This window comes from Coregonus lavaretus (genome assembly GCF_964263955.1).
Source record: "Coregonus lavaretus genome assembly, chromosome: 2".
Classification (NCBI taxonomy): domain Eukaryota; kingdom Metazoa; phylum Chordata; class Actinopteri; order Salmoniformes; family Salmonidae; genus Coregonus; species Coregonus lavaretus.
Window position 1 is genome coordinate 72,120,122 of NC_139989.1, and position 25,525 is coordinate 72,145,646.

At 42.0% G+C, this 25,525-nt stretch overlaps 4 protein-coding genes across 5 annotated transcripts in view; 1 reads left to right on the forward strand and 3 right to left on the reverse strand.

Moving 5' to 3' along the window:
* The window catches only part of LOC311141762 (uncharacterized protein), a 53,284-nt gene extending 50,436 nt beyond the window's left edge, over positions 1–2,848 (reverse strand). The window contains exon 1 of one of the 2 annotated variants that reach the window (XM_084177206.1): positions 2,655–2,848. The gene's annotated coding sequence lies outside the window, so the exon portion shown is untranslated. The remainder of the gene's footprint in view (positions 1–2,654) is intronic. The other variant, XM_084177205.1, reaches the window with a different exon arrangement.
* Positions 1–25,525, forward strand: part of LOC311140296 (NACHT, LRR and PYD domains-containing protein 3-like) — a 633,219-nt gene that overhangs the window by 423,699 nt on the left and 183,995 nt on the right. The gene's annotated exons all lie outside the window — the stretch shown is intronic.
* LOC311142298 (NLR family CARD domain-containing protein 3-like) overlaps positions 1–25,525 on the reverse strand; it is a 96,112-nt gene that overhangs the window by 48,885 nt on the left and 21,702 nt on the right. The window lies entirely within an intron of this gene.
* Positions 23,167–24,283, reverse strand: LOC311141939 (stonustoxin subunit beta-like; the record flags this gene model as incomplete). The annotated part of the gene is made up of 2 exons (XM_084177456.1): positions 24,073–24,283; positions 23,167–23,693 (listed from the first exon to the last, which is right to left on the reverse strand). Exons 1-2 carry the CDS (start codon positions 24,149–24,151, stop codon positions 23,167–23,169), a joined length of 606 nt encoding a protein of 201 aa, XP_084033582.1. The 5' UTR covers positions 24,152–24,283.

Sequence of the window (25,525 nt, forward strand, 5' to 3'; positions counted from 1 at the left end):
GAACATTTCTGGGATCTTTTACTTCAGCTCATGAAACCTGAGACCAACACTTTACATGTTGCGTTTATATTTTTTGTTCAGTATAGATAAAAACACAAAGCCTCCAGCAGAGGTCAGGCTCTGTCGCCGCCGGCCGCGACCGGGAGACTCATGGGCGGTGCACAATTGGCCCAGCGTCGTCCAGGGTAGGGGAGGGAATGGCCGGCAGGGATGTAGCTCAGTTGCTAGAGCATGGCGTTTGCAACCCAGGGTTGTGGGTTCGATTCCCACGGGGGGCCAGTATAAAAAATAAAAATGTATTCACTAACTGTAAGTCGCTCTGGATAAGAGCGTCTGCTAAATGACTTAAATGTAAAATGTAGTGTGATGTCCGAATCTTCGACCGTCATCATCACGTAGTAATGTTACTTTGATACAAGCATTGATACGTTGTGTCGAATCAGTAGTGCTTTGAAAACTGCAACGGCACATCGTAGCTCCGGTATTAATCGTCCAATCCCTAGTGTCCACTGAATGTTGACTAGCAACAAGAAAGTGGTACCTAAAGGACACCCACCATGAGCGCCCATTGAAGTGGCTCCAGAAGAGGAAATCTGAAATAAAAACCCTCCAACTTACAATATGGAGTAAAAAAACAAGTGGAACCAAACCAAACCAGACCAAACCAGACCAAACCAAACCAGACCAAACCAGACCAAACCCTGGGAGATACAAGACAGAAAGACTTTGTTCATCAACTTAAAGAAGCAGAGCTACAAAGAGGTGCCAGTCTTCTAACATCTTTAAGGCCAACCAGAACACTGGGCCAGCTGCTCTTCAATATCACATAACAGATGGAAACCTTCTGACTAAAGAGATGACAAGCCAGCACAGGCATAAGCATACTGTCTATTGACGTGGCGCCAAGAGGTGCGGCCAACGTGCTAACGTCCAACCTCAAAATATAAATGGAAATACCAAAGCCTGTAACAACATGTAGTCGTGACTGATATCTTTCACCTCATCTCCCTGTTACTGTTTGTTAAGGTAGTTATAGACAGTGCAGCAACACAAGGCCACATTCCTCTCACCCCTTCCACTCTCTCAGGCTAATGTGTATTTGATAAAAGTAGACTTTTTCTTTCAATCTGTTCTTTTCTAAACGTGTCTGAGAATGTAGACAGAAGGGCTAAAATGGACATGATTGATCTGAGGGGGATCAGTGATACGTACAGAAAGGTTTTTTGCAACAAGTAAGAGATGTTATATTATGTAAAGTAGGCTAGGTTTTACTGTATAATAGCAGTTTGTTAGTGATATGCAGATCAAGGTCTATACCTCGGCTATAGCATACAATATCCTAGATGACCAGCCTAAACCGGTTCAAATCAGTTCACATAGGTTATCAGTAGCAGGATTGATCACCTACAAATCGGTTTTAACCAGTATATCTAGCTTGCATCATAGTACACCCCTCAGGCTAAGTTCAGGTTTCAGCATGAGACAGACATCAACAGCCGAGTTGTAGGCTACAACCTGGGTCGTATTCATTAGTTTACTCCGCAGCCAACTGTTTTAAAATGTTGCATAAACAGTTTACTCCAAACGCTGTACAACGTGACCTAAACGGTTTCTGTTGCCAAACGTTTTGCTACGGTGGGAACTAATGAACACACACAACCTGTTTTGAGGAACTGTAAGTTGTTGTTAGTCTTTCCACAGTATTTATTTGTATCTCTTTCACACAACATACCTTCCTGAGTGAAAAGAGTTAACAGTGGATTAGAAAGAGAAAATGTTGTTGCTTGTTGTGTTTAAAGCCTGTTTTGAGAAGACAAGTCTATAGACCTATGACACAGGACACTCTTAGAAAAAAGAGTTCCAAAAGAGTCCTCTGGCTGTCCCCATAGGAGAACGCTTTTGGGTTCCAGGTAGAACCCTTCTGGCTTCCATGTAGAACCCTCTGTGGAAAGGATTCTTCATGGAACCCAAAAGGGTTCTACCTAGGACCAAAAAGGGTTCTACAAAGGGTTCTCCTATGGGGACTTTTAAATTCTAGATAGTGTAGGAGCGATCACCCTGGGGCACACAGATGGAAACAGAACAAATTCACATTCCGCATCTAATTTATATTGAACACATGTTAAGGAGAGTAGGCCTATTATAACACTGTCCACAAAACATATCATCAACTATATTAATACACATAACAATATCATCAACTATAATAATACACATAACAATATCATCAACTATATTAATTCACATAACAATATCATCAACTATATTATTACACATAACAATATCATCAACTATATTAATACACATAACAATATCATCAACTATATTAATACACATAACAATATCATCAACTATATTAATACACATAACAATATCATCAACTATATGAATACACATAACAATATCATCAACTATATTAATACACATAACAATATCATCAACTATATGAATACACATAACAATATCATCAACTATATTAATACACATAACAATATCATCAACTATATGAATACACATAACAATATCATCAACTATATTAATACACATAACAATATCATCAACTATATTAATACACATAACAATATCATCAACTATATTAATACACATAACAATATCATCAACTATATGAATAAACATAACAATCATCGTCTTACCTTTTATATGTCTCTCAATAGAAGCAGAGTCTAGAATGATCATTCGGTCACTGAAAGTTACTTTTGTTTGCTGAACCTATTTACATATCAGGTTCTTCCCTCTCACTCTCACTCTCACTCTCAATCTCACTCTCACTCACACTCACACTCACACTCACACTCACTCTCAATCTCACTCTCTCACTCTCACTCTCACTCTCACTCACACTCACACGCACACTCTCACACATACACACACACACACACACACACAAACACACACACACACACACACACACACACACACACACACACACACACACACACACACACAGCCAACCAATGGAACAAACTAATTGACTAAATAAAACAGACATGTACAGAAACATATCGTTGGCTCAAAAGTTCCAAGAAATATTATATTTTAGAACTAACTGACTTATAAAATAAACTTTAATTTGAGGCATTAGAATGTATGTTAGAGACATGATTGTGTGAAATCTATGTCAATGTAGAGCAGCATAAAGTACAAGAACAGATGTATTGCTGTGATGAGTGACATACACCTCCAGGTAACTGCCAAAATAAAGGAGACACCAACATAGTGTCTTAACAGGGCGTTTTGCCTCCAGGAGCTGCCAAAATAAAGGAAACACCAACATAGTGTCTTAACAGGGCGTTTTGCCTCCAGGAGCTGCCAAAATAAAGGAAACACCAACATAGTGTCTTAACAGGGCGTTTTGCCTCCAGGAGCTGCCAAAATAAAGGAAACACCAACATAGTGTCTTAACAGGGCGTTTTGCCTCCAGGAGCTGCCAGAACAATACTCCTTGGTGTAGATGTGTCTTGGCATACATTCTACAAGTGTCTGGAACTCTATTGGAGGGATGTGACATCATTCCTCCACAATAAATTCCATAATACGGTGTTTTGTTGATGGTGGTGGAAAACTCTGTCTCAGGCGCCGCTCCAGAATCTACCATCAGTGTTAAATTGGGTTGGGACCTGGTGACTGAGACGGCCATGATACATTGTGAAACATCTACTCTGGAACACTCTTTACTCTGGAACACTCTCTACTCTGGAACACTCTCTACTCTGGAACACTCTCCACTCTGGAACAATCTCTACCCTGGAACACTCTCCACTCTGGAACACTCTCTACCCTGGAACACTCTCTACTCTGGAACACTCTCTACCCTGGAACACTCTCCACTGGAACACTCTCTACCCTGGAACACTCTCTACTCTGGAACACTCTCTACTCTGGAACACTCTCCACTCTGGAACACTCTCTACTCTGGAACACTCTCTACTCTGGAACACTCTCTACCCTGGAACACTCTCTACTCTGGAACACTCTCTACTCTGGAACACTCTCTACTCTGGAACACTGTCTACTCTGGAACACTCTCTACTCTGGAACACTCTCTACTCTGGAACACTGTCTACTCTGGAACACTCTCTACTCTGGAACACTCTCTACTCTGGAACACTCTCTACTCTGGAACACTCTCTTACTCTGGAACACTCTCTACTCTGGAAAACTCTCTACCCTGGAACACTCTCTACTCTGGAACACTCTCTACCCTGGAACACTCTCTACCCTGGAACACTCTCCACTCTGGAACACTCTCCACTCTGGAACACTCTCTACCCTGAAACACTCTCTACTCTGGAACACTCTCTACTCTGGAACACTCTCTACTCTGGAACACTCTCTACTCTGGAACACTCTCTCTCTCTGGAACACTCTCTACCCTGGAACACTCTCTACTCTGGAACACTCTCTACTCTGGAACACTCTCTACCCTGGAACATTCTCTACTCTGGAACACTCTCTACTCTGGAACACTCTCTACTCTGGATCACTCTCTACTCTGGAACACTCTCTACTCTGGAACACTCTCTACTCTAGAACACTGTCTACTCTGGAACACTCTCTACTCTGGAACACTCTCTACTCTGGAACACTCTCTCACTCTGGAACACTCTCTACTCTGGAAAACTCTCTACCCTGGAACACTCTCTACTCTGGAACACTCTCTACTCTGGAACACTCTCTACTCTGGAACACTCTCTCACTCTGGAACACTCTCTACTCTGGAACACTCTCTACCCTGAAACACTCTCTACTCTGGAACACTCTCTACTCTGGAACACTCTCTACTCTGGAACACTCTCTACTCTGGAACACTCTCTCTCTCTGGAACACTCTCTACTCTGGAACACTCTCTACCCTGGAACACTCTCTACTCTGGAACACTCTCTACCCTGGAACACTCTCTACTCTGGAACACTCTCTACTCTGGAACCCTCTCTACCCTGGAACACTCTCTACTCTGGAACACTCTCTACCCTGGAACACTCTCTACTCTGGAACACTCTCTACTCTGGAACACTCTCTACTCTGAAACACTCTCTACTCTGGAACACTCTCTACTCTGAAACACTCTCTACTCTGGAACACTCTCTACTCTGGAACACTCTCTACTCTGGAACACTCTCTACCCTGGAACACTCTCTACCCTAGAACACTCTCTACTCTGGAACACTCTCTACTCTGGAACACTCTCTACCCTGAAACACTCTCTACTCTGGAACACTCTCTACTCTGGAACACTCTCTACTCTGGAACACTCTCTACTCTGGAACACTCTCTACTCTGGAACACTCTCTCTCTCTGGAACACTCTCTACTCTGGAACACTCTCTACTCTGGAACACTCTCTACTCTGGAACACTCTCTACCATGGAACACTCTCTACTCTGGAACACTCTCTACCCTGGAACACTCTCTACTCTGGAACACTCTCTACTCTGGAACCCTCTTTACCCTGGAACACTCTCTACTCTGGAACACTCTCTACTCTGATATAAATGTGAGGATGGTTCTTCTAGCACACAAACTTGGACTTGGTTATGCAGCTCTAAAGAAAATAAACAAAGTCCTAGGGATTCCTTCCTTGAGTCTCAGCTCATATCAGAGACATGACAGGAGAGTGACAGGTCAATAAAAAGGGAGAGTAGCCCATTATTGTCAGGTGACTTGCTGTGGATAAATAATATTTAGTAGCCAACTGTGATTACTGAGAAAGTAGCTTTACATAAAGTAAATGCATGCTGATATGCTAATATGTACATAGGGTAACATGCTGATATGCTAATATGTACATAGGGTAACATGCTGATATGCTAATATGTACATAGGGTAACATGCTGATATGCTAATATGTACATAGGGTAACATGCTGATATGCTAATATGTACATAGGGTAACATGCTGATATGCTAATATGTACATAGGGTAACATGCTGATATGCTAATATGTACATAGGGTAACATGCTGATATGCTAATATGTACATAGGGTAACATGCTGATATTTAGTCCTGCAGTTATGACTGTAATGTCGACATGTCGAATGATAACGTCCTCAAAAGAATGTAGCATGGAGGAACCCAGAATGCAAATGAACGTCTGAACTCTAATATGGTCGCGACGCCCCAAAACTGTCTTCTTGGGCAAAAGCCTCATTGCCAGTATGGCAGTAGCCACGTTCAATGAGGGAGCCACTGCTATATCAGATGGGATGGACTAATTGTGTATTGGCAGCACTTTGGCGTCACTGGAAGCAATCAGAGAGGAGTTGTGAGAGCTGATGCTGCTTCAATGGAGTGTGACAAGCGGAGGCGCAGGTCACATGACACGGTCAAGAAAGTAAAGCAGCACCAGCAACAACTCAAAGAGGGCCGTACATATGGGGCAGGGATAGCTGATTACTGTTCTGCACATTTCAACAGCCATACAAAAGCCTTGGATGTGACAAATCGAGCAAAGTGATATGAGAATTTGGCCAAAACTGCATATTTGCCCTACAAACCAGTATTCAAAGCATATGCTCTATTGCTTGAAACAAATGTATTAAACGTGCTGATGTATTTGTAAAAGGTATATTTGATGTTTATCTGTCAGTTTAGAAGCTTTTGTATGGCTGTTGAAAAAGAGATTAATTTAATGTGACGTAAATGGTCATATTTATGGAAAGTACATTTTAATTGTAGTCTGTGGTGTTTGGCATTACAGTTGTTCTCAATTGCTAAAACACAATTTCTGAAACCTTGCTCCATTTCCTGAAAACATTAAACGCAAAACCTCATCTTCAAGCACTATTTACAAAACCTCTGACTCCTCTCGCAAAATGAAACATTCGCCCTCAAAACAGTTTTTACCTGTGTTCAAATTCAAACACTGCTCTCAAATCATAAACAAAGTGATCAAAATGATAAACACTCTCAAGCAGTCAGTAAACAATACACCGAAAAATAGAAAACACATTGTTCAAAACATACAGTTCTCAGGGAGAAGTACATTTTTAATCTCAAAACAAATGTCATGTTTTTCCATCATTGTCTTTTGATGAACGAAAACATGTTCTATCATAGTAGCTCAAAATGGATCAGAAATGACTACTCTGCTTTGCTCTTTGCAATTTAGTTTTTTGTTCTTCCTCCTCCTTGTACCCCTATTTTTACAGTACTGTACCCTGCATCTCACAAACTTGTCCTTTGTCTCTGTGATACTGTAATTCTTGTTCTTTGTTGATATGAACCTGCAACCAGTCAAAATTTATTGAGCAGTCAGTTCTGTTAACAAATGGAAAGCCCAATGTTCAGGGCCATACAATTTGTCCATTGTACAGTATACAGCCTACAATGCACTGTACTACAGTATACAATACTAAAAGGGACAAAAATCAAAGGAGTAAACATGTGATCAATGTGATTCTCCTTGTCTTTGGGCTGGGTCAGGCCAGAACACTTCGTCCACATCACAAGCAATATTGTCCCTCCTGAGGCAACGGGGGAAGAAGCCTCTTGTGTGCCGTATCCAGCCCTGACATGATTCCTCACCTGTATCACCACAGGCTAAATCCATGGCTTGCAGCAGATTTACTCTGGTGTAGGGTTGTCTATCATACACTTTCCATCTCCAAGAGGAGAAATACTCCTCAATCGGATTCAGGAAAGGCGAGTATGGAGGGAGGTACAAGTTCATAAACTGCCCGTTGATGTTAAACCATTCCCTTACCTGAGCAGCTGGGTGGAAACTGACATTGTCCCACACTATCACATAGGTGGGAATGGGATTCTCATTTAGCTCTTGAACCTGCTGCTCTTGAACCTGCTGCTCAAATAAAATATCTCTTAGATTGGCAATAAATCTTAGAAGGTGCCGGGTGTTATATGGCCCGAGTGTAACATGGTGATGTAGAACACCATGGTTGCCGATAGCAACACAGATTGTGACATCGCCACCTCGTTGACCAGGGACTTCAACAACGGCCCGCTGTCCAATTTATGTTTCGGGCCTCTCCCTTCTCCTCTTTGTTAGATTGAAGCCTTGATTCATCGACAAAGATGAACTCATGGGGTCTGTCCAAGGATTCCAAGTCAAATATTGTCTGTGTAGAAATACAATATACTGTATGTAGGATTTTGTAAGTGGTACAGAGACAGTGCTATACTGTAGAGTACAATTAGGCCTACTGTATGCACTTCTGATTCACATACATTGTATGTACTGAAGAGTAATGTCATTCACATAGTATGTGTTAGTACTGTAGACAATCTGGATTACAGTAAATGTTTCTGAATGTACACTTACTTGCACATACTGAGCTCGCAGTTCTTTCACCCTTGGTGAGTTGCGCTCAAAAGGTACTCTGTGTACTTGTTTCATTCGCATCCTGTTACGACGGAGGACACGGTCAATAGTGGAAATGCTCACACTGTTCGATTCCCTGGAAGTGTGTGTTGTCTTGTATCACTCGTTCCTGGATTTCTCTGAGTCGTATTGCATTATCTTGAAGGACCATGCCAACTATAACGGCCTCTTGCTCCCCAGTGAATATAGCTGTCCTTCCACCTGCATGTGGCAGCCTTGCAATTCTACAAAAAGTAGTTGTGCAGTTACAAAACATATTCATGCAGTACAATACATACAGTGATTCACTTTACAAACGTCTATTGAAACAGCTACATATAGTGTAGTACAGTAAATTTGCAATTACAAAAATACAGTAGTACACTGTACCTGTTCTCTTCTCTGAATGTCCTTACTATGGTGGACACAGAAAATCGGCTCAAATTGGGTTGCACTCTAAGTCCTGCTTCCCTCATTGTCAGTTACAGTTTATGCCTATTGCTTACACACTTTTTGCAGAATTTGGCTCATTATGTCAAAACTCAACACACAAGCCAATCAGACATAGCACTTGGAGATTAACAACTCACATATATGCCAAAATGAAACACTGCAATCAAAACGTAACACTCCTTTCTAAAAATGAAATTCTTGCAACAAAACCATACACACAAGCAACATTTGAATTACTCTTTCATATCACCAGCAACACACTGATGGGCTTTATATAAAACACTGCAGTCTCTGAGTTTCTATTTTTATTGTCATTTTATTGTCATTGTCTTCTGTAAAACTCAAAAGTAGAATTTCTGCAGTAATCAAACAGTATTTACAAAAAAGTTTTTACAAAAAAAGTAACATTCTTACAGAAATTCTTAACATCAAATTTAGCAACAAAACAAAAGTAAAAAAACAGAACAATTACTGGATAAATTGCTATTGGGGGAAAAAACATATACTTGTTTTGTGTGTGTGTGTGGTGGGGGGCGGGGGGGCTTATGGATCACGCCTTCTGTTCGGATCTGGCCACAAGACCTCGTCAACATCACAGGCGATGTCCTCGCGGGCTAGGCATCGGGGAAAATATCGCCTTGTGTGCCGAATCCACCCTTGGATTGATTCCACCTCAATGTCTCCACATGCCTCTTCCATTGCTTGCAGAAGAGTCATGCGGGCATGTGGTTGCCGATCATATACTTTCCACCGCCACGCTGAAAAGAATTCCTCGATTGCATTTAGAATGGGGCTGTAAGGGGGCAGGTATAAAACTGTGAAATGATTATGGTTGTTGAACCAATCTCGGACCAGAGCAGCCCGGTGGAAACTAACATTATCCCAGATGACAACAAACCTGGGCTGCTGTGGTCTGTCCTGCACAACTGCATGTAGTGCATCTAGAAATGCAATGATCTGTCCTGTATTGTAGGGACCTAGAGTGGTATGATGATGCAGGACTCCTTGGACACTACTTGCAGCACACAAGGTGATATTTCCCCCACGCTGCCCAGGGACATTTACAACAGCCCTTTGTCCAACTACGTTACGGCCCGACGCCTGGTTTTGGCCAGATTGAAGCCTGCCTCATCCACGTAGATGAACTCATGCGGCAGTTCGGCTGCATCAAACTCCAGAACTGTCTGTAACAGAAAATATTGAATAGTGTTACTGAAAACACATACAGTAACTACAATGTCTATATTTTCACACAAGTAGGGGCTGGGTTGGGTGAGTATAGACAAAAACTACAAGCTACAGGCAGGGCAGGTGGCAGCATAAACCCTCATTCCCACATCACAATATATAGTATATAAAGTAAAGTGACACATACCTGCACATAATCATGGCGCAGATCCTTGACCCTGACACTGTTCCTCTCAAATGGCACCCTGTACAGCTGCTTCATTCTGAAGTTATGTTTCTGTAGGATGCGACTTAGTGTAGAAATGCTGACCCTGTTGATATTGTTGAATTCATTTCCATTTGCAATTATGCGTTGTTGCAACTCACGAAGTCGGATTGCATTATTTTCTCGCTCCATTTCAATGATGGCAAGCTCTTGTTGTTGAGTGAAGAGCCGTTCCCTTCCACCTTGAGGAGGTCGTCCAACCATTCTGTAGAAAATGCCACCACAAGATGTCATTGGTTAGGTTATTTTTCACATACTGTACTTTCAAACTGTACACAGTACTGCAACATCACAATGGTATTCCTTTACATATACAGTACTTCACAGCACTACCCATTTTTGTATAGTATAGTTAGTACAGTAATACTGTAATATGATACAGAATCATGTGACACGTACAGTCTGGAGTAGAAACTTGAAGATATACCTGTTATCCAGTCGGAATGTCCTTATTATCGATGCTACTGTGTAGCGACTGAGGTTAGGGTGGACTCTTTGCCCAGCCTCCCTCATGGACAGGCCATGATTTATCACATGGTCCACCAGAGTAGCCCTGATGTCATCTGATATACGTCTCCGCACTGGTCCTCGTCCTCTTCCACGTCCTCTTCCACATCCGACTCCTCTCTCTCTTCGTCCTCCTCTTACTCTGACTCTCATTGCCTCCATGCTTGCAAAGTTCTAAAAATGGCTTACCTGAGGCCTATTTGTAGTGCTAAGGCTCAGACTGATTGGTGTTCTGTTTTCTGTGCAAGTGTTTTCAGGTGTGTATGTAAGTGCATACAATTGCCAGATGAGTTTTGCATTTTGAACAGAGTGTTTTCCCACTGATAACAGGTGATTTCGTTTTTGAACAAAGTGTCTAATGTAAGAAAACGTGTGTAGTGTTTCGCAATAAGTGTGTTACAGAATTGCAAACAAAGTGCAAAGTTGACATTGTGTTTAAGCTATGGTTACACTGTGTTTAAGGTATGCTACAAGAAGTTTAGGTATTGAGGCTTTGGTCTAAGCATTCGGTTTTAGTGTGTAAGCAATGGGCAAAAACTGTAATGGACAAGAACATGTTCTATGACTGTTGCTCGAATTTCATCAGATATTTCCACTCTTTGTCTTCCTCTTCCTCTTCGTCCTCCTCTTCCTCTTTCTTGCCCTCCTCCTCCTCCTCCTCTTCCTCCTCTTCGCCCACCTGGCATACGCCCTCGTCCTCGTCCTCTCACATTGTTTCTTCTATCCATTCTCAGACTTTCTCCTTCCCACCTTCAACAACCTGTTTGCTCTCTGAACTGCCTTATATTGGTTGTGTCGCATCATTTGAAACAGGTTAAATCCATTTTGAGTGGTTGTGTTCAATCAATGACATGTGTTCTCTATTTGTATTTGATTGTTGCCACTTGTGTTTACCAGTATGGATGACATGTGCATTAGAGTGCAGAATGTGTTTGGAGAATGAGAATATGTTTAGAGTTTTGCTGAAAAGTCTAAGTGAGATCTGCATATTGTGTTTTACCATGTGAAATGGTTTAAGGTATTGACAACAGACTGCATAATTAGCTAAATGAGTCCAGGCAACTGAGAACTTTGTTCAGCCAATGGGTTTTAGTGTTTTAGCAATTTGGCCTTTTATAAACCCATTTCATGCAATTCCACGTCATTTTACTTGACTGCAGACTCTGGCATAATCTGTATTAATGCCGTGTTCAAAACAACTGGAAACTCTGAGCTGGGAAATCTCAGACTTCCGACTTTAATGAGTTCAAGACAACTGGGAAATGGGGAAAAAACGAGCTCCAACTGGAAACATTTGTTTTAAACGGTCATCCTACTGGGAATTCTGGCCTCTTTCTAGAGCTCCGACTTTCCTGATTTGAAGACCACTGATGTCATGATTCTACCTAATTTTTTCCCGAGTTCCCATTTGTCTTGAAAGCGCAATACCGCACAAATGATCGAAATGACAGGCTATTTTGACACTGAAAAACTGAGAATCTGAGATCAATGAAAACGAACTTGAATCCATCAATAGCCTATGCCTGGGTGTGTCTAGACATATTGTATGCTACAATATGAGGAGGAAATTATAGTCCTAAAAATGTTTTAAAGTTTCACTGACAGATTTGCCGCGCGTTCCTGACAGTATGCCTTGTTATTGTGCTACACTCCATTTACATTTTAGTCATTTAGCAGACGCTCTTATCCAGACCGACTTACAGTTAGTGAGTGCATACATTTTCATACTGGCCCCCCGTGGGAATCAAACCCACAACCCTGGCGTTCCAAAAGCCATGCTCTACCAACTGAGCTACACGGGGCCTAGGTTAATTTTAAAATAAGCTATTTATCCTCTGTGACTACATTTTAGGCTTTCTCATTGCGTAGTAGGCTATTTTGAATTATTTCATTTATTTCTGAACAGACAGCAGTAATTCTATAACTTTGTAAAATGTATTTGAATTGATCAGGCGTGCTGCAGCTCCTCCAGAACCCTTGGCGTGGCTCTATAAATGATGGGCAATGCTGGAGAGATGAGAGTTGGAGGCTCATGTCTGTCAGAGCAGAGAGAGTTCTGGGAGAGATTATTAGCATTTTTACATTGCAAAAAGTGACAATTATCTTTCATGCCAGGAGAGGTACCGGATCCGGCCAAATAGGTTCCGGAACGAAACAGTCCAAAACGGAGAGGTGCCGGATCCTGTCCCGGCAGGATCCAGATCAAATTAAGCACTGATAATACACTATAACCATCATATCAAAGTAAACTTGGAGTCACGCGATATGTTGCGTGGTCCTCCCACTACGACTCGGGAAAGCATGCAGTTTTAGGCTACAGATGAAATAAGTTATGATGAACTTCACAGGTTGGTGAAAGTGCAAGGTGACGAGCTTGATGCTCCTTTCCAATAAATATTAAGGGTCTTATTCAGCTAACATGATGATCGATGCTTAGCTGCCATTTGTGAAATACAAATAATATCGATATAGCCATACCCACACTGTATCTGTGAGTTGTTGGCATGTGCCATGGCCAGAGTGGGCACATTTGCTATATAATGCAACAGCTTTAGTGACAAAACCATCAGTAGAGTTGAAGATGCGATGGAAACCCATTTAACTTGTGTTTTTCATGTGGTACATGGGAATTTAACCACACAAGGAATTACGTTATCATGTACAGTCTTTTATCCACAAAAAATCAGTTTGATGGAAACATCTCTGGAGGGAAAATGCGCATATTGTTTTATTCAGAATTTAGAATATTCGCATGGAATCCTTTCGAATATTGGATGAAAACCGATCTATTGACCAGATACTCCATTGGCTCTAACAATGAAAATAATTGTCTTAAAAAGTTAAAGGCAGTCGAGAGGAAGCAAGATCAACAGAACCGAAAACCAGAAAAAAATGTTTTCAAGGAACAGCAACAGAACCGGAAACGAAGATCGATACTGTTTTAAAAACAACTGGTTAAAAAGTGTTATTTTACGAGTCACACACAAAAAAACGCTATGAAGTGCTCATGCAAAGCCCTCACTCTGTCACTCCAACTTATTCCAGCTTCTGCCTGCCAGCTGAAAGTCTTTACCAGTGGGTGTGTACACCATCCAAAGTGTAATTAATAACTTCACCATGCTCAAAGGAATATTCAGTGTTTGCTTTTTATTTTATTTTGACCCATCTACCAATAGGTGCACTTCTTTGCGAGGCATTGGAAAACCTCCCTGGTCTTTGTGGTTGAATTTATGTTTGAAATTCACTGCTTGACTGAGGGACCTTACAGATAATTGTTTGTGTGTGGTACAGAGATGAGGTTGTCATTCAGAAATCCTGTTAAACACTATTATTGCACACAGGTGAGTCCATGGAACTTATTATGTGTCTTGTTAAGCACATTTTTACTCCTGAACTTATTTAGGCTTGCCATAACAAAGGGGTTGAATACTTGTTGACTCAAGACATTTCAGCTTTTCATTTTTAATTAATTTCTAAAAACATTACTCCACTTTGACATTATGGAGTATTGTGTGTAGGCCAGTGACACAAAATCTCAATTTAATCCATTTTAAATTCAGGCTGTGTAACAACAAAATGTGGAAAAATTCAAGGGGTGTGACTTTCTGAAGGCACTGCATTATAGACCGTTCAGACTTCAGTAGGGGACGTTGTTGGGCATCTCCTTTAGCATACACATCAGATTCATCTACTGGGTTGTTATCAATCTAAATAAATACCATCTAAAAAATATATATTGCTTGATTGAATGCAGTCATGTCTTAAGAATATTTTGTTTCTTATTTTGAATATTTGTATATTTAGAAGTACATAAAATGCATGTAAGGATATGTTTTATATTATAACCAATCAGCGTTCAGGATTAGACGTTATATAATATTCTACAAAGGCCTACTGAAACATGTAGCATATTTTAGTTTCCCATACAATAAAAACATGACAATGTAATACATTTGATAAATAGTATTTATAGATGTGATTAGTAATATAGTTATAGTAAGTAATACAGTCCAGTAACAGCTTCTTTTTACAAAGTAAAACGTAAAAGAGAATTATATCAACCCACAAGGCTCACGGTCATATTATTTGCCGTAAACATGAGTGCCAAAGCTTGATAAATAGTGCGTAAACAATTGTAAAGGATGAATTACATGAATAAATATCGGTGAAAAGATATCCATGAAAAGATATGAAAAGAAGAGTCATTTATTGATTGTATGGGACCCTGTATTGTGGCCTTACCCGTGTTTTAACTCATGAATCAATCTCATGAATAATGCTTCAGTTCGGCTGGCGCTGAACTCTGCTAGCCAAACCCAAGGAGTGTTCTAGTATACTCCCTTAAAAAGACCTTAAAAGACCTTCGCTTGAAAATCGTGAAAAAAGAGGCAGTAGTCCTATTTGTCCTTTTTGAGATGCCGTAGCCAGTATAGACTCAAAATCGTCTGAATTAATTAAGATAACTCAAGCAATCTTGGCAAAATGGGTAAAATTGCAGGACATTTGCTTTAAAACTGCAATAATTCTCTCTGCCCCATGGCAAAATATATAGAATTGCATGAAATTGGTTATAAAATTGCTACATTTTCTCTCCACCCCAATGCAAAATGTGTATAACTGCAGAATACCTGCTTTAAAACTGCAATATTTTCTCTACACCACATGGCAAAATGTGTAAAAATAATTAGACCACCCACAATTCTTCATCATCATTACACCATTGTTCTAAATTAAATTCACCCTCTTCACCCTCCTCATCGTTCAGTTCATTCTAATGTAATTGTAAAGTAACGTGCACCATTATCCGTTTCCATCGCCCGTTCATCCATTGGCATCATTCAACCAGTGAGGAGAGAGACACATGATCACCTGGGTACCAACGTCTTACAGCGCATTTGTCTTGGACCCTTAAGATAGTACTAGGTGTGGAAACATTGCTTTCACCTGTCCAGTTCTCTCATGTAGTTGAGATGAAGGAGAGGAGACAAGGAGAGGAGACAAGGAGAGGTGACAAGGAGAGGAAGTCCATGTAGAATGTTGATATGCCCCCCAGGAGTTGTTGATGTCCTGAGATGTCTGTCTGTTTAGTGTTGTATGCTTGATGTCATCCTAATATTTCTATATTTCTTAATTCCATTGTTTTCCTTTTTAGATCTGTGTGTATTGTTGTGTATTGTTAGATATTACTGCACTGAGCTAGGAACACAAGCATTTTACTACACCCTCCATAGCATCTGCTAAATATGTGACCAATAAAATAGATTTGCTGAACCCTTATTGGGAGGTAGTTAACTAGTCTGTATATTCCACTGATTCATATGGATACCAGTCCATTCATTGGCTGTAAATGTGGGTAAAACCTGACAAGCGTTTAACTGTAGCTATGTGGTCTTTACTTGGGTGTGTTTCAGCAGGGTGAGGTCAGAGAGGGTGAGGTCAGTCAGTATTTTTCTGAACTCCTAAAATCCGTTACACAATCTGATGGGATGAATGCTCAACCCCATTTAAATGACCATAAAGTCTATATAGTACCTTTAAGTTAAGACCTCACAGATCTGTTCATGGCAAAGCAGTTCAATTCATGATTTTAATTGATTCTTGAAGAATATAACTTATAAATCATGAGCCTCATCTTGAGGAGTCACCTGTGACAGTATTCATAAAGAGTAGGAGTACTGATCTGGGATCAGTTTTGCCTTTTAGATCATAATGAAACTGATTAGATGGACAGGGGGGACCTGATCCTAGATCAGCACTCCTCCTCTGAGACACTGCCTTTATGAATAAGGGCCCAGGAGTCACCAGGACCAAGAAACCGAACACATACGGTTGCAAAGTCTAGTTACAGCAGGTGTTTACTGCCATCTAGAGGAAGATACCAATAAGACACTTTATTATCAGGGTGGGGAGACGGCTGAGCTGAAACAGAACATAAAGAAGACTATCCTGCTCAGAACAGTGAACAAACAAAGGCAGAAGCTGCTGGTAAAGCAACACTCACGGTGTGATGGAGAGTGGTAAAGCAACACTCACGGTGTGATGGAGAGTGGTAAAGCAACACTCACGGTGTGAGGGAGAGTGGTAAAGCAACACTCACGGTGTGATGGAGAGTGGTAATGCAACACTCACGGTGTGATGGAGAGTGGTAAAGCAACACTCACGGTGTGATGGAGAGTGGTAAAGCAACACTCACGGTGTGATGGAGAGTGGTAAAGAAACACTCACAGTGTGATGGAGAGTGGTAAAGCAACACTCACAGTGTGATGGAGAGTGGTAAAGCAACACTCACGGTGTGATGGAGAGTAGTAAAGCAACACTCACGGTGTGATGGAGAGTGGTAATGCAACACTCACGGTGTACAGATGTAAAATAAATAAGTGTTAGCTTCCTCAGCACCATGCACCCCACTGTTGCCACCGGCAGTGACCAGAAGAAGAAACCGGAGACAGTGACAGACTACAATCACACAAAGGTATATACAGTATCTCTACCATATACAGATAGCCTTCCCATCTGCCAAACACCAAATAGTATCCCCTTTTATTATATTACATTCATATTGTTACTATTAGATGGCTTGACAAGACAGTCAGCAGGAGACATATCTTCATGGATCTGGCATGTGAGCTTGGTGAGAACCACATGAACGCAGAGAAAGAAGCTACAGTCACCAAGCAGGCCGCCAAGACATCAGGTCCTGCTCTCCCTCTTCCCCAAGCACCACAGCTCCCACTGGGGAAAAAGACACAATGTCAAGACAGCAGGTGCACACCAAACAAGGCCCATGAAAACTGTGTGCAGGGCAACCGATTTGATTTGTTTGTGGACCCGAAACATTAAGAGAAGATGTGATTGATTCATGTGTAAAGGCGCGGTACAGTGTCTGATACAAGCAACAAATGATTGTTTTTATAACTTGTCATGAATATATTTCCACAAAAATGTATTTATGCAATTCATCCTTTACAATTGTTAATGCACTGGTGCTTTTGTTTAGGAATACAGCAAATCATTTCACCTGAACACCTGGCTAGTTATATTAATATTATAATACTTTTTTAATTTGTACTTTGTCAAAATAAACTGTAAATGGACTTCATTAACTCTATTACTAATTGAATCTACAAATACAGTTGATTAAATGGTTTACACTGTAATGTTGTATTGTAAGTGAAACAGAAATAGGCTATAGGCCTATTTTGTAGAATTAACTATTGTTGTTATTTTTTTATTGATATATTTCCACAAATATTTCTTCATGCAATTAATCCTTTACAATATATGATGCACTATTTATCAAGCGTTTATTTAACAAACCATGTTTGCACACCTGGCACCTTGCTGGTTGATATGCATCTGATGCATATGCTAAAGTGGACGCCTGGTAACTTTCTCTAGCGGGTTCTTATATGCTGAAAGAACAGGCGGTTCTAGTGTTAAGGACTGGTAGATGGGTGTTGCTCATGCATTCACTCATGCTGACCGGCTCCAGTACTTTGTTCTTGACTAAAGCCTCCAAGTCAGCCTTGACTTTTGGTCTGATAGCATAAGGTACAGGTCCTGCTTTCAGAAACGTTGGTTTGCTGTCTGGCTTAATGCTAAGCTTCCCTGTAATGTCGTTCATACTACCCAGCTGTCCATTAAAGTCTTCTCCATGTTTCTTTAAGATGGCAGGTAGGTCTGTGTCTCCATGTGTCATTGTATGCACTGATGGCCAGTCCAGTGTGATTTTCTCCAACTATGAACATCCCAGTAGTGATGCATAGTCTCCTTTCACAACATAGAGTGGCAGCTTTTCAGTTTGTCTGTTTACCTGAACTGTGACATCAGTGATGCCTCTCACAGCGACAGATTCACCTGTGTAAGTCTTTAACACGAGGTGCGATGGTTGAAGTGGAAGGTGTTTCAGTGTCTTTTTTCTGACACAAGAGATACAGCTGCCCCTGTGTCAATCTCCATACCCACCGGCTGTCCCTCTAGCAAGGGGGAGACATAGTAGCCGTGCGGCCCGCCAGGAAAAAGTCAGGATTTTCAGTGTGACTTCCTGGTCTGATGAGTCACTCACCTCAGTGTTCTCTTACTCAACAGTGTGAACATGTCTATTTGTCTTTCGTTGGAATGTCTGTTTCTTGTTTCAGTCTGATCTCTTTTTGTTTCTGGAGACTTGTTCGATGTTGCCCTTTTTACCACAGGCTGGACAATCCATGTCCTTCCACCAGCATGTAGAAGCCTGATGTCCCTTTTTACCACAGGCTGGACAATCCATGTCCTTCCACCAGCATGTAGAAGCCTGATGTCCCTTTTTACCACAGGCTGGACAATCCATGTCCTTCCACCAGCATGTAGAAACCTGATGTCCCTTTTTACCACAGGCTGGACAATCCATGTCCTTCCACCAGCATGTAGAAGCCTGATGTCCCTTTTTACCACAGGCTGGACAATCCATGTCCTTCCACCAGCATGTTGATACCTGATGTCCCTTTTTACCACAGGCTGGACAATCCATGTCCTTCCACCAGCATGTAGAAGCCTGATGTCCCTTTTTACCACAGACTGGACAATCCATGTCCTTACACCAACATGTTGATACTTGATGTCCCACCTTGCCACAGTGGAAGCATGTGACTTGATTTCCCGGTCTTTGATTTTTAGTTGAAATTCCGTGCACTTTTCATTCTTTTGTGATCAACTTTATATTTATTTTAAAGAAACACAGACAAGAACAAACAGCAGCAGGAATGGTTATACAGCTAGAGACACAATACTGTTAAAATATATATCAGTATATTATGGAAACTAGTTATTGCAGATAAATACAATTATAATAAACCACATATACAAAATGTGTTGTTTGGCCCCATGGATCCTAGAATGGATAGTTCTAAATAAATTATACCTATAAAAGTGCTGATCCAATGAGGTGTGGTGGTTGCCATCTTAGTTCCAACATCTTTTTAGCTGCTGTCCAACCTGACAACATTATAACCCACCCTCCAACCCCTCCTGGGACCACCCCAACCCACCCTCCAACCCCTCCTGGGACCACCCCAACCCACCCTCCAACCCCTCCTGGGACCACCCCAACCCACCCTCCAACCCCTCCTGGGACCACCCCAACCCACCCTCCAACTCCTCCTGGGACCACCCCAACCCACCCTCCAACCCCTCCTGGGACCACCCCAACACACCCAACCTGATCTCCATTAAATTATATACTAAATCAAGGTACACATTTGCACAAAAATGATAATTAACGGTCAATCTGTTGGGTAAAACCCACTACAGGAGTTATTTTATGGTTTCAGCTGCAATTGTTGTTTGGCTAGCCCCATGGATCCTAGCAGTGGATAGTTCTAAATAAATTATATCTATTAAAGTGCTGATCCAATGAGGTGTGGTGGTTGCCATCTTAGTTCCAACATCTTTTTAGCTGCTGTCCAACCTGACAACATTATACGTCTTTGCTGTAATGACAGTGGTGAATTATCATTCAGTAATAACAGTTTGGGGGAACAAGGTATGAGGATACCTCTTTCCAAAACATGTCCCCTGGTCACTCCCAGTACATATGATTAAAGGAGGCCAAGGCACCTTGATTACATAGATCACACAGAGGAGCGGTTGTGATTTCTATAAAATGATGTTTTCTAGGTGGAAGGTATGAGATTAAAATGTATCAGCTGATGATTAGGATTGTTAGATGAACCCACTAAGTTCCTGATGAACTCAACTGGTGAGCCTCTTTAGCAGCTAGTTCCATGGACACACTGATTTCAATGTCCTTTGCCAAGGTCAGATGACTTTCAGTCAACAGTCTCTTTTGTGTAGCTTCACTCCGTAGCCCACATACTAGTCTGTCTCTAATGATGTAATTTAGAACAACATTAAACTCAGTGTTCTGGTAGTTTCTTTAATGCAGCAGCAAACATTGTTACTGATTCTCCCTCTTCCTAATGTCTCCTGTGGAACCTGAACCTTTCAGCATTAACTAGTGGTTCTGGTGAAAAATGTCCTTTAAGTATCTCCACAATATCCCCATACGTCTTATTACCTGTTCTGTCTGGCTGTAGCAGGCTGCCTAGTAAATTAAATGTCTTTGGCCCCATTACACTAAAACATGGAGGCACAATGTTGTCCTCATCCATGTCATTTACAATAACAAAATATTCAAACTGTTCTGTATATGAGTTCCACTGCTCAATACTTTCATCAAACTGTCCAATGGTTCCATCAATTCCAATAATGGTTCATTTCTCAGTGAGCTCCTGATTGTCACTCACTTCAATATTGTCCTCAACCAAAGCAATATTTTCCTCAGTCACGTGATCTTCATTCACTTCACTCACTGACGTTTCCTCCTAAGTTCGCTCATTTAGCAATTCTTTATTCCAAAGTTCATCTTCACAGTTGAATAAATGTCCTTTCCTTTAATCACTGTATATTCCTCCTTTTTAATCATTTTGTTTTCCCGCTCCGACGTCCGTCTCCAGTCCTGTTAACTCTCTTTCTTAGCTAGCTAGACTATGCACCTGCCTCTGCTATCAATACACTGTGCTAACATTAGCCTTTTCTGGACCACAGAAAATAACAGTTTTAAACAGTTGTAAAAACCCACTTCTTCCAGACAGAATAGTTCCTGTAGATTCAGACTTACTCATCGCCAATCTTTTGTTATGTCTCGTTGGTTTCATAACCACGTCTGTATAACAATTCAATAATGATGAGACAGGAGACAGGAATCAGTTCAACCACGTGAACGTGATCATCTCAACACATACAAACCCCCATGATGCTCTGCAGCACAACCCCAATATACAACAAATACATACATTAGTAAATGGACACTAAACAAAACTCATAGAGGAATTGAAATGTTCAGTTGTAGAAAGTAGGGCCATGGGATAGGGTCAGAAAGGTCAGTATGTTTGATAACTGGTTCCAGAGGTGACATAACAAGCACAAGGTCCATTATAACACAGTGAAGTAGAGGTGGGAGCTAAAAGCAGACATGGACAGTGAGACGGTATGAGGAGGTCAGGGGTGAAACACTAGATCAGGACAGGTAGAAATGGCAGGGCTGGAAATAGACACAGAGACACATTATGATCATGGCTCAGACCTGACCTGAGACACCCAAACAGAAGATGCCATAGCAAAGTCCTGTCCACTAGGCTATATGGGATTTCCTTTCATCAAAATCCAACACATGGAAATGTGTCCAGTGTGTGTGTGTCCAGTGTGTGTGTGTGTGTGTGTGTCCAGTGTGTATGTGTGTGTCCAGTGTGTGTGTGTGTATCAAGTGTGTTTGTGTGTGTGTGTCCAGTGTGTGTGTGTGTCCAGTTTGTGTGTTCAGTGTGTGTAGGTGTGTACAGTGTGTGTGTGTCCAGTGTGTGTGTGTGTGTGTGTATGTCCAGTGTGAGTGTGTCCAGTGTGTGTGTTTGTCCAGTGTGTGTGTGTGTTTGTGTGTGTCCATTGTGTGTGTGTGTTTGTGTGTGTCCAGTGTGTGTGTTTGTCCAGTGTGTGTGTGTGTAAGTGTGTGTTTGTGTGTGTGTGTGTGTGTGTTTGTGTGTGTCCAGTGTGTGTGTGTTTCCAGTGTGTGTGTGTGTGTCCAGTGTATGTGTGTGTGTGTGTGTCTGGTGTGTGTGTGTGTGTGTGTGTGTCCAGTGTTTGTGTGTCCAGTCTGTGTGTGTGTGTGTCCAGTGTGTGTCCATTGTGTGTGTGTGTGTCCAGTGTGTGTGTGTGTGTGTGTCCAGTGTGTGTGTGTGTGTCCAGTGTGTATGTGTGTTCAGTGTGTGTGTGGGTCCAGTGTGTGTGTGTGTGTGTGTGTGTGTTTGTGTTTGTGTGTGTCCAGTGTGTGTGTGTGTGTGTGTGTGTCCAGTGTGTGTGTGTGTGTGTGTGTGTGTCTAGTGTGTGTATGAGTGTGTCCAGTGTATGTGTGTGTGTGTGTGTCTGGTGTGCGTGTGTGTGTGTCCAGTGTGTGTGTGTGTGTGTGTGTGTGTGTCCAGTGTGTGTGTGTCCAGGGTGTGTGTGTGTGTGTTTGTTTGTCCAGTGTGTGTGGGTGTGTGGGTCCAGTGTGTGTGTGTGTGTCCAGTGTGTGTGTGTCCAGTGTGTGTGTGTGTGTGTCCAGTGTGTGTGTGTGTCCAGTGTGAGTGTTCAGTGTGTGTGTGTGTGTACAGTGTGTGTGTGTGTCCAGTGTGTGTGTGTGTGTGTGTGTCCAGTGTGAGTGTGTCCAGTGTTTGTGTTTGTCCAGTGTGTGTGTGTGTGTGTGTGTGTTTGTTTGTGTCCAGTGTGTGTGTGTGTGTGTATCCAGTGTTTGTGTCCAGTGTGTGTGTGTGTGTGTGTCCAGTGTATGTCCAGTGGGTGTGTGTGTGTCCAGTGTGTCCAGTGTGTGTGTCAGTGTTACCATGGTTATTATTTACAGGGACACTGAGGAGTCAACAACATACACTCTAAACCCTGGATAGAGGGGCTCAGTGAATGTGGAGTGGAATGTGTTCAGGTGGGTCAGTGTATCAGAGGAGACTCTGTAGAAGGACAGAGTGCCGGCTGGCCAGTCCAGATACACTCCTACTCTGTGGGAGCTGGAGGAGGGGACATCTATGGTAGTGGACTTATTCTTGTGCCAGGCTCTGTAACTGTTGTCAGAACAGAACAGACTCCAGGACTTGTCATAACCTCCAAGCCTACAGTCATCACCCCTTCCTCTCCTGCTGATTCCTTTATATGTCACTCCTATACCAGCCCCACTCCCACTCCACTCTACCTCCCAGTAACAGCGCCCAGTCAGACCCTCTCTACACAGCACCTGACTACAGCCCTCAAATCTCTCTGGGTGATCAGGATACGGCTGCTCCTCTCTCCTCCATGTCACCTTTCTGTTCTCCTCAGACAGAGAGAGGAATCTGTTTACTGTGTTTAGGTCCAGTGTGAGATCACAGACATCTGATGGATGAAACCAGACACAATATTAGAAATCATCATCATTCACATTAGAATGTTAACTCACTTTTCACTAATTCATTTAATGTAGATGTTTCTAGGTATCAAAAGGAGAAGTTAAGGTTGAGACTTGTTGAATGATCATATGTTATACTGTATGGTAATATAAAACACACTTATTCCTGTTAATTACACACACACACACACACACACACACACATTGTCAAAGCAACTCTTTGTAAACTTTGGTGTCCCTGATTTGTGCTTCTGTAGAACTACAGCTGATATTTAATATGACCAAGTAAGTAATGATGGTGATCTTTGACTTCACTTGAATTAAGACTTATTCTTAGTCATATTCTTCACAGCAGTCAACACTCACATTTTCTAAGTCCAGGTTTCATTGTGTTCTCTCCACCATGTTCCACACTGTAGCGGTAAGCAGAAGAACAGACAGTCATTGAGGGATACACCTGAACTCACACACACACACACACACACACACACACACACACACACACACACACACACACACACACACACACACACACACACACACACACACACACACAGTCAGCATATAACTTTGTCCAAGTGTGTGTGTGTATGTGTCCTTTTTGTGTGTGTTTTTGTCCAGTGTGTGTGTGTGTGTACAGCGTGAGTGTGTGTGTGGGGCCAGTGTGTGTGTGTGTCCAGTGTGTTTGTGTCCAGTGTGTGAGTGATCATGTGTCCAGAGTGTGTGTGTGTGTGTGTGTGTGTATGTGTCCAGTGTATGTGTGTGTGTGTTTGTCCAATATGTGTGTGTGTCTAGTGTGTGTATGTATGGATCCATTGTGTGTGTGTGTGTGTGTGTGTGTGTGTGTGTGTGTGTGTGTGTGTGTGTGTGTCCTGTCTGAGTGTGTTTGTTTCCTTTTTGTGTGTGTGTGTGTCCAGTCTGTGTCTGTGTGTGTGTGTTTGTCCAGTATGTTTGTTTGTGTGTGTATGTGTGTGTATGTGTGTGTCCAGCGTGTGTGTGTGTGTCTAGTGTGTTTTTTTCCAGTTTGTGTGTGTGTGTCCAGTGTGAATGTGTGTGTGTGTGTGTGTGTGTGTCCAGTGTGTGTGTGTCTGTGTCCTTTGTTTGTATGTGTCCAGTGTGTGTGTGTGTGTCCAGTGTGTGTGTGTGTGTCCAGTGTGTGTGTTCAGTGTGTGTGTCCAGGGTGTGTGTGTGTGTGTGTGTGTGTGCCCAGTGTGTGTGTCCAGTGTGTGTGTGTTTCCAGTATGTGTGTGTGTGTGTGTCCAGTGTGAGTGTGTTTGTGTGTCTCCAGTGTGAGTGTGTGTGTCCAGTGTGTGTGTGTGTGTCCAGTGTTTGTGTGTGTGTGTGTGTGTGTGTCCAGTGTTTGTGTGTGTGTCCAGGATGTGTGTGTGTGTGTGTGTGTGTCTAGAGTGTTTTATCAAATGTGTGTGTGTGTGAGTGTGTGTGTCCAGTGTGTTCTTTTCCCCATTTTGTGTGTGTCCAGTGTGAATGAGTGAGTTTGTTAGTGGGTGGATCCAGTGTGTTAGTGTGTGTTGTTTCAGTTTGTGTGAGTATGTGTGTGTCCAGTGTGTGTGTGTGTGTGTGTCCAGTGTGTGTGTGTGTGTGTGTGTGTGTGTGTGTGTGTGTGTGTTTGTGTGTGTCCAGTGTGTGTGTGTGTCTCCATTGTGAGTGTGTGTGTGTGTGTTTCCAGTGTGTGTTTCCAGTGTGTGTGTGTGTGTGTCCAGTGTGTGTGTGTGTGTGTCCAGTGTTTGTGTGTGCGTGTGTGTGTGCGTGTGCCCAGTGTGTGTGTGTGTGTCAAGGATGTGTGTGTGTGTGTGTCCAG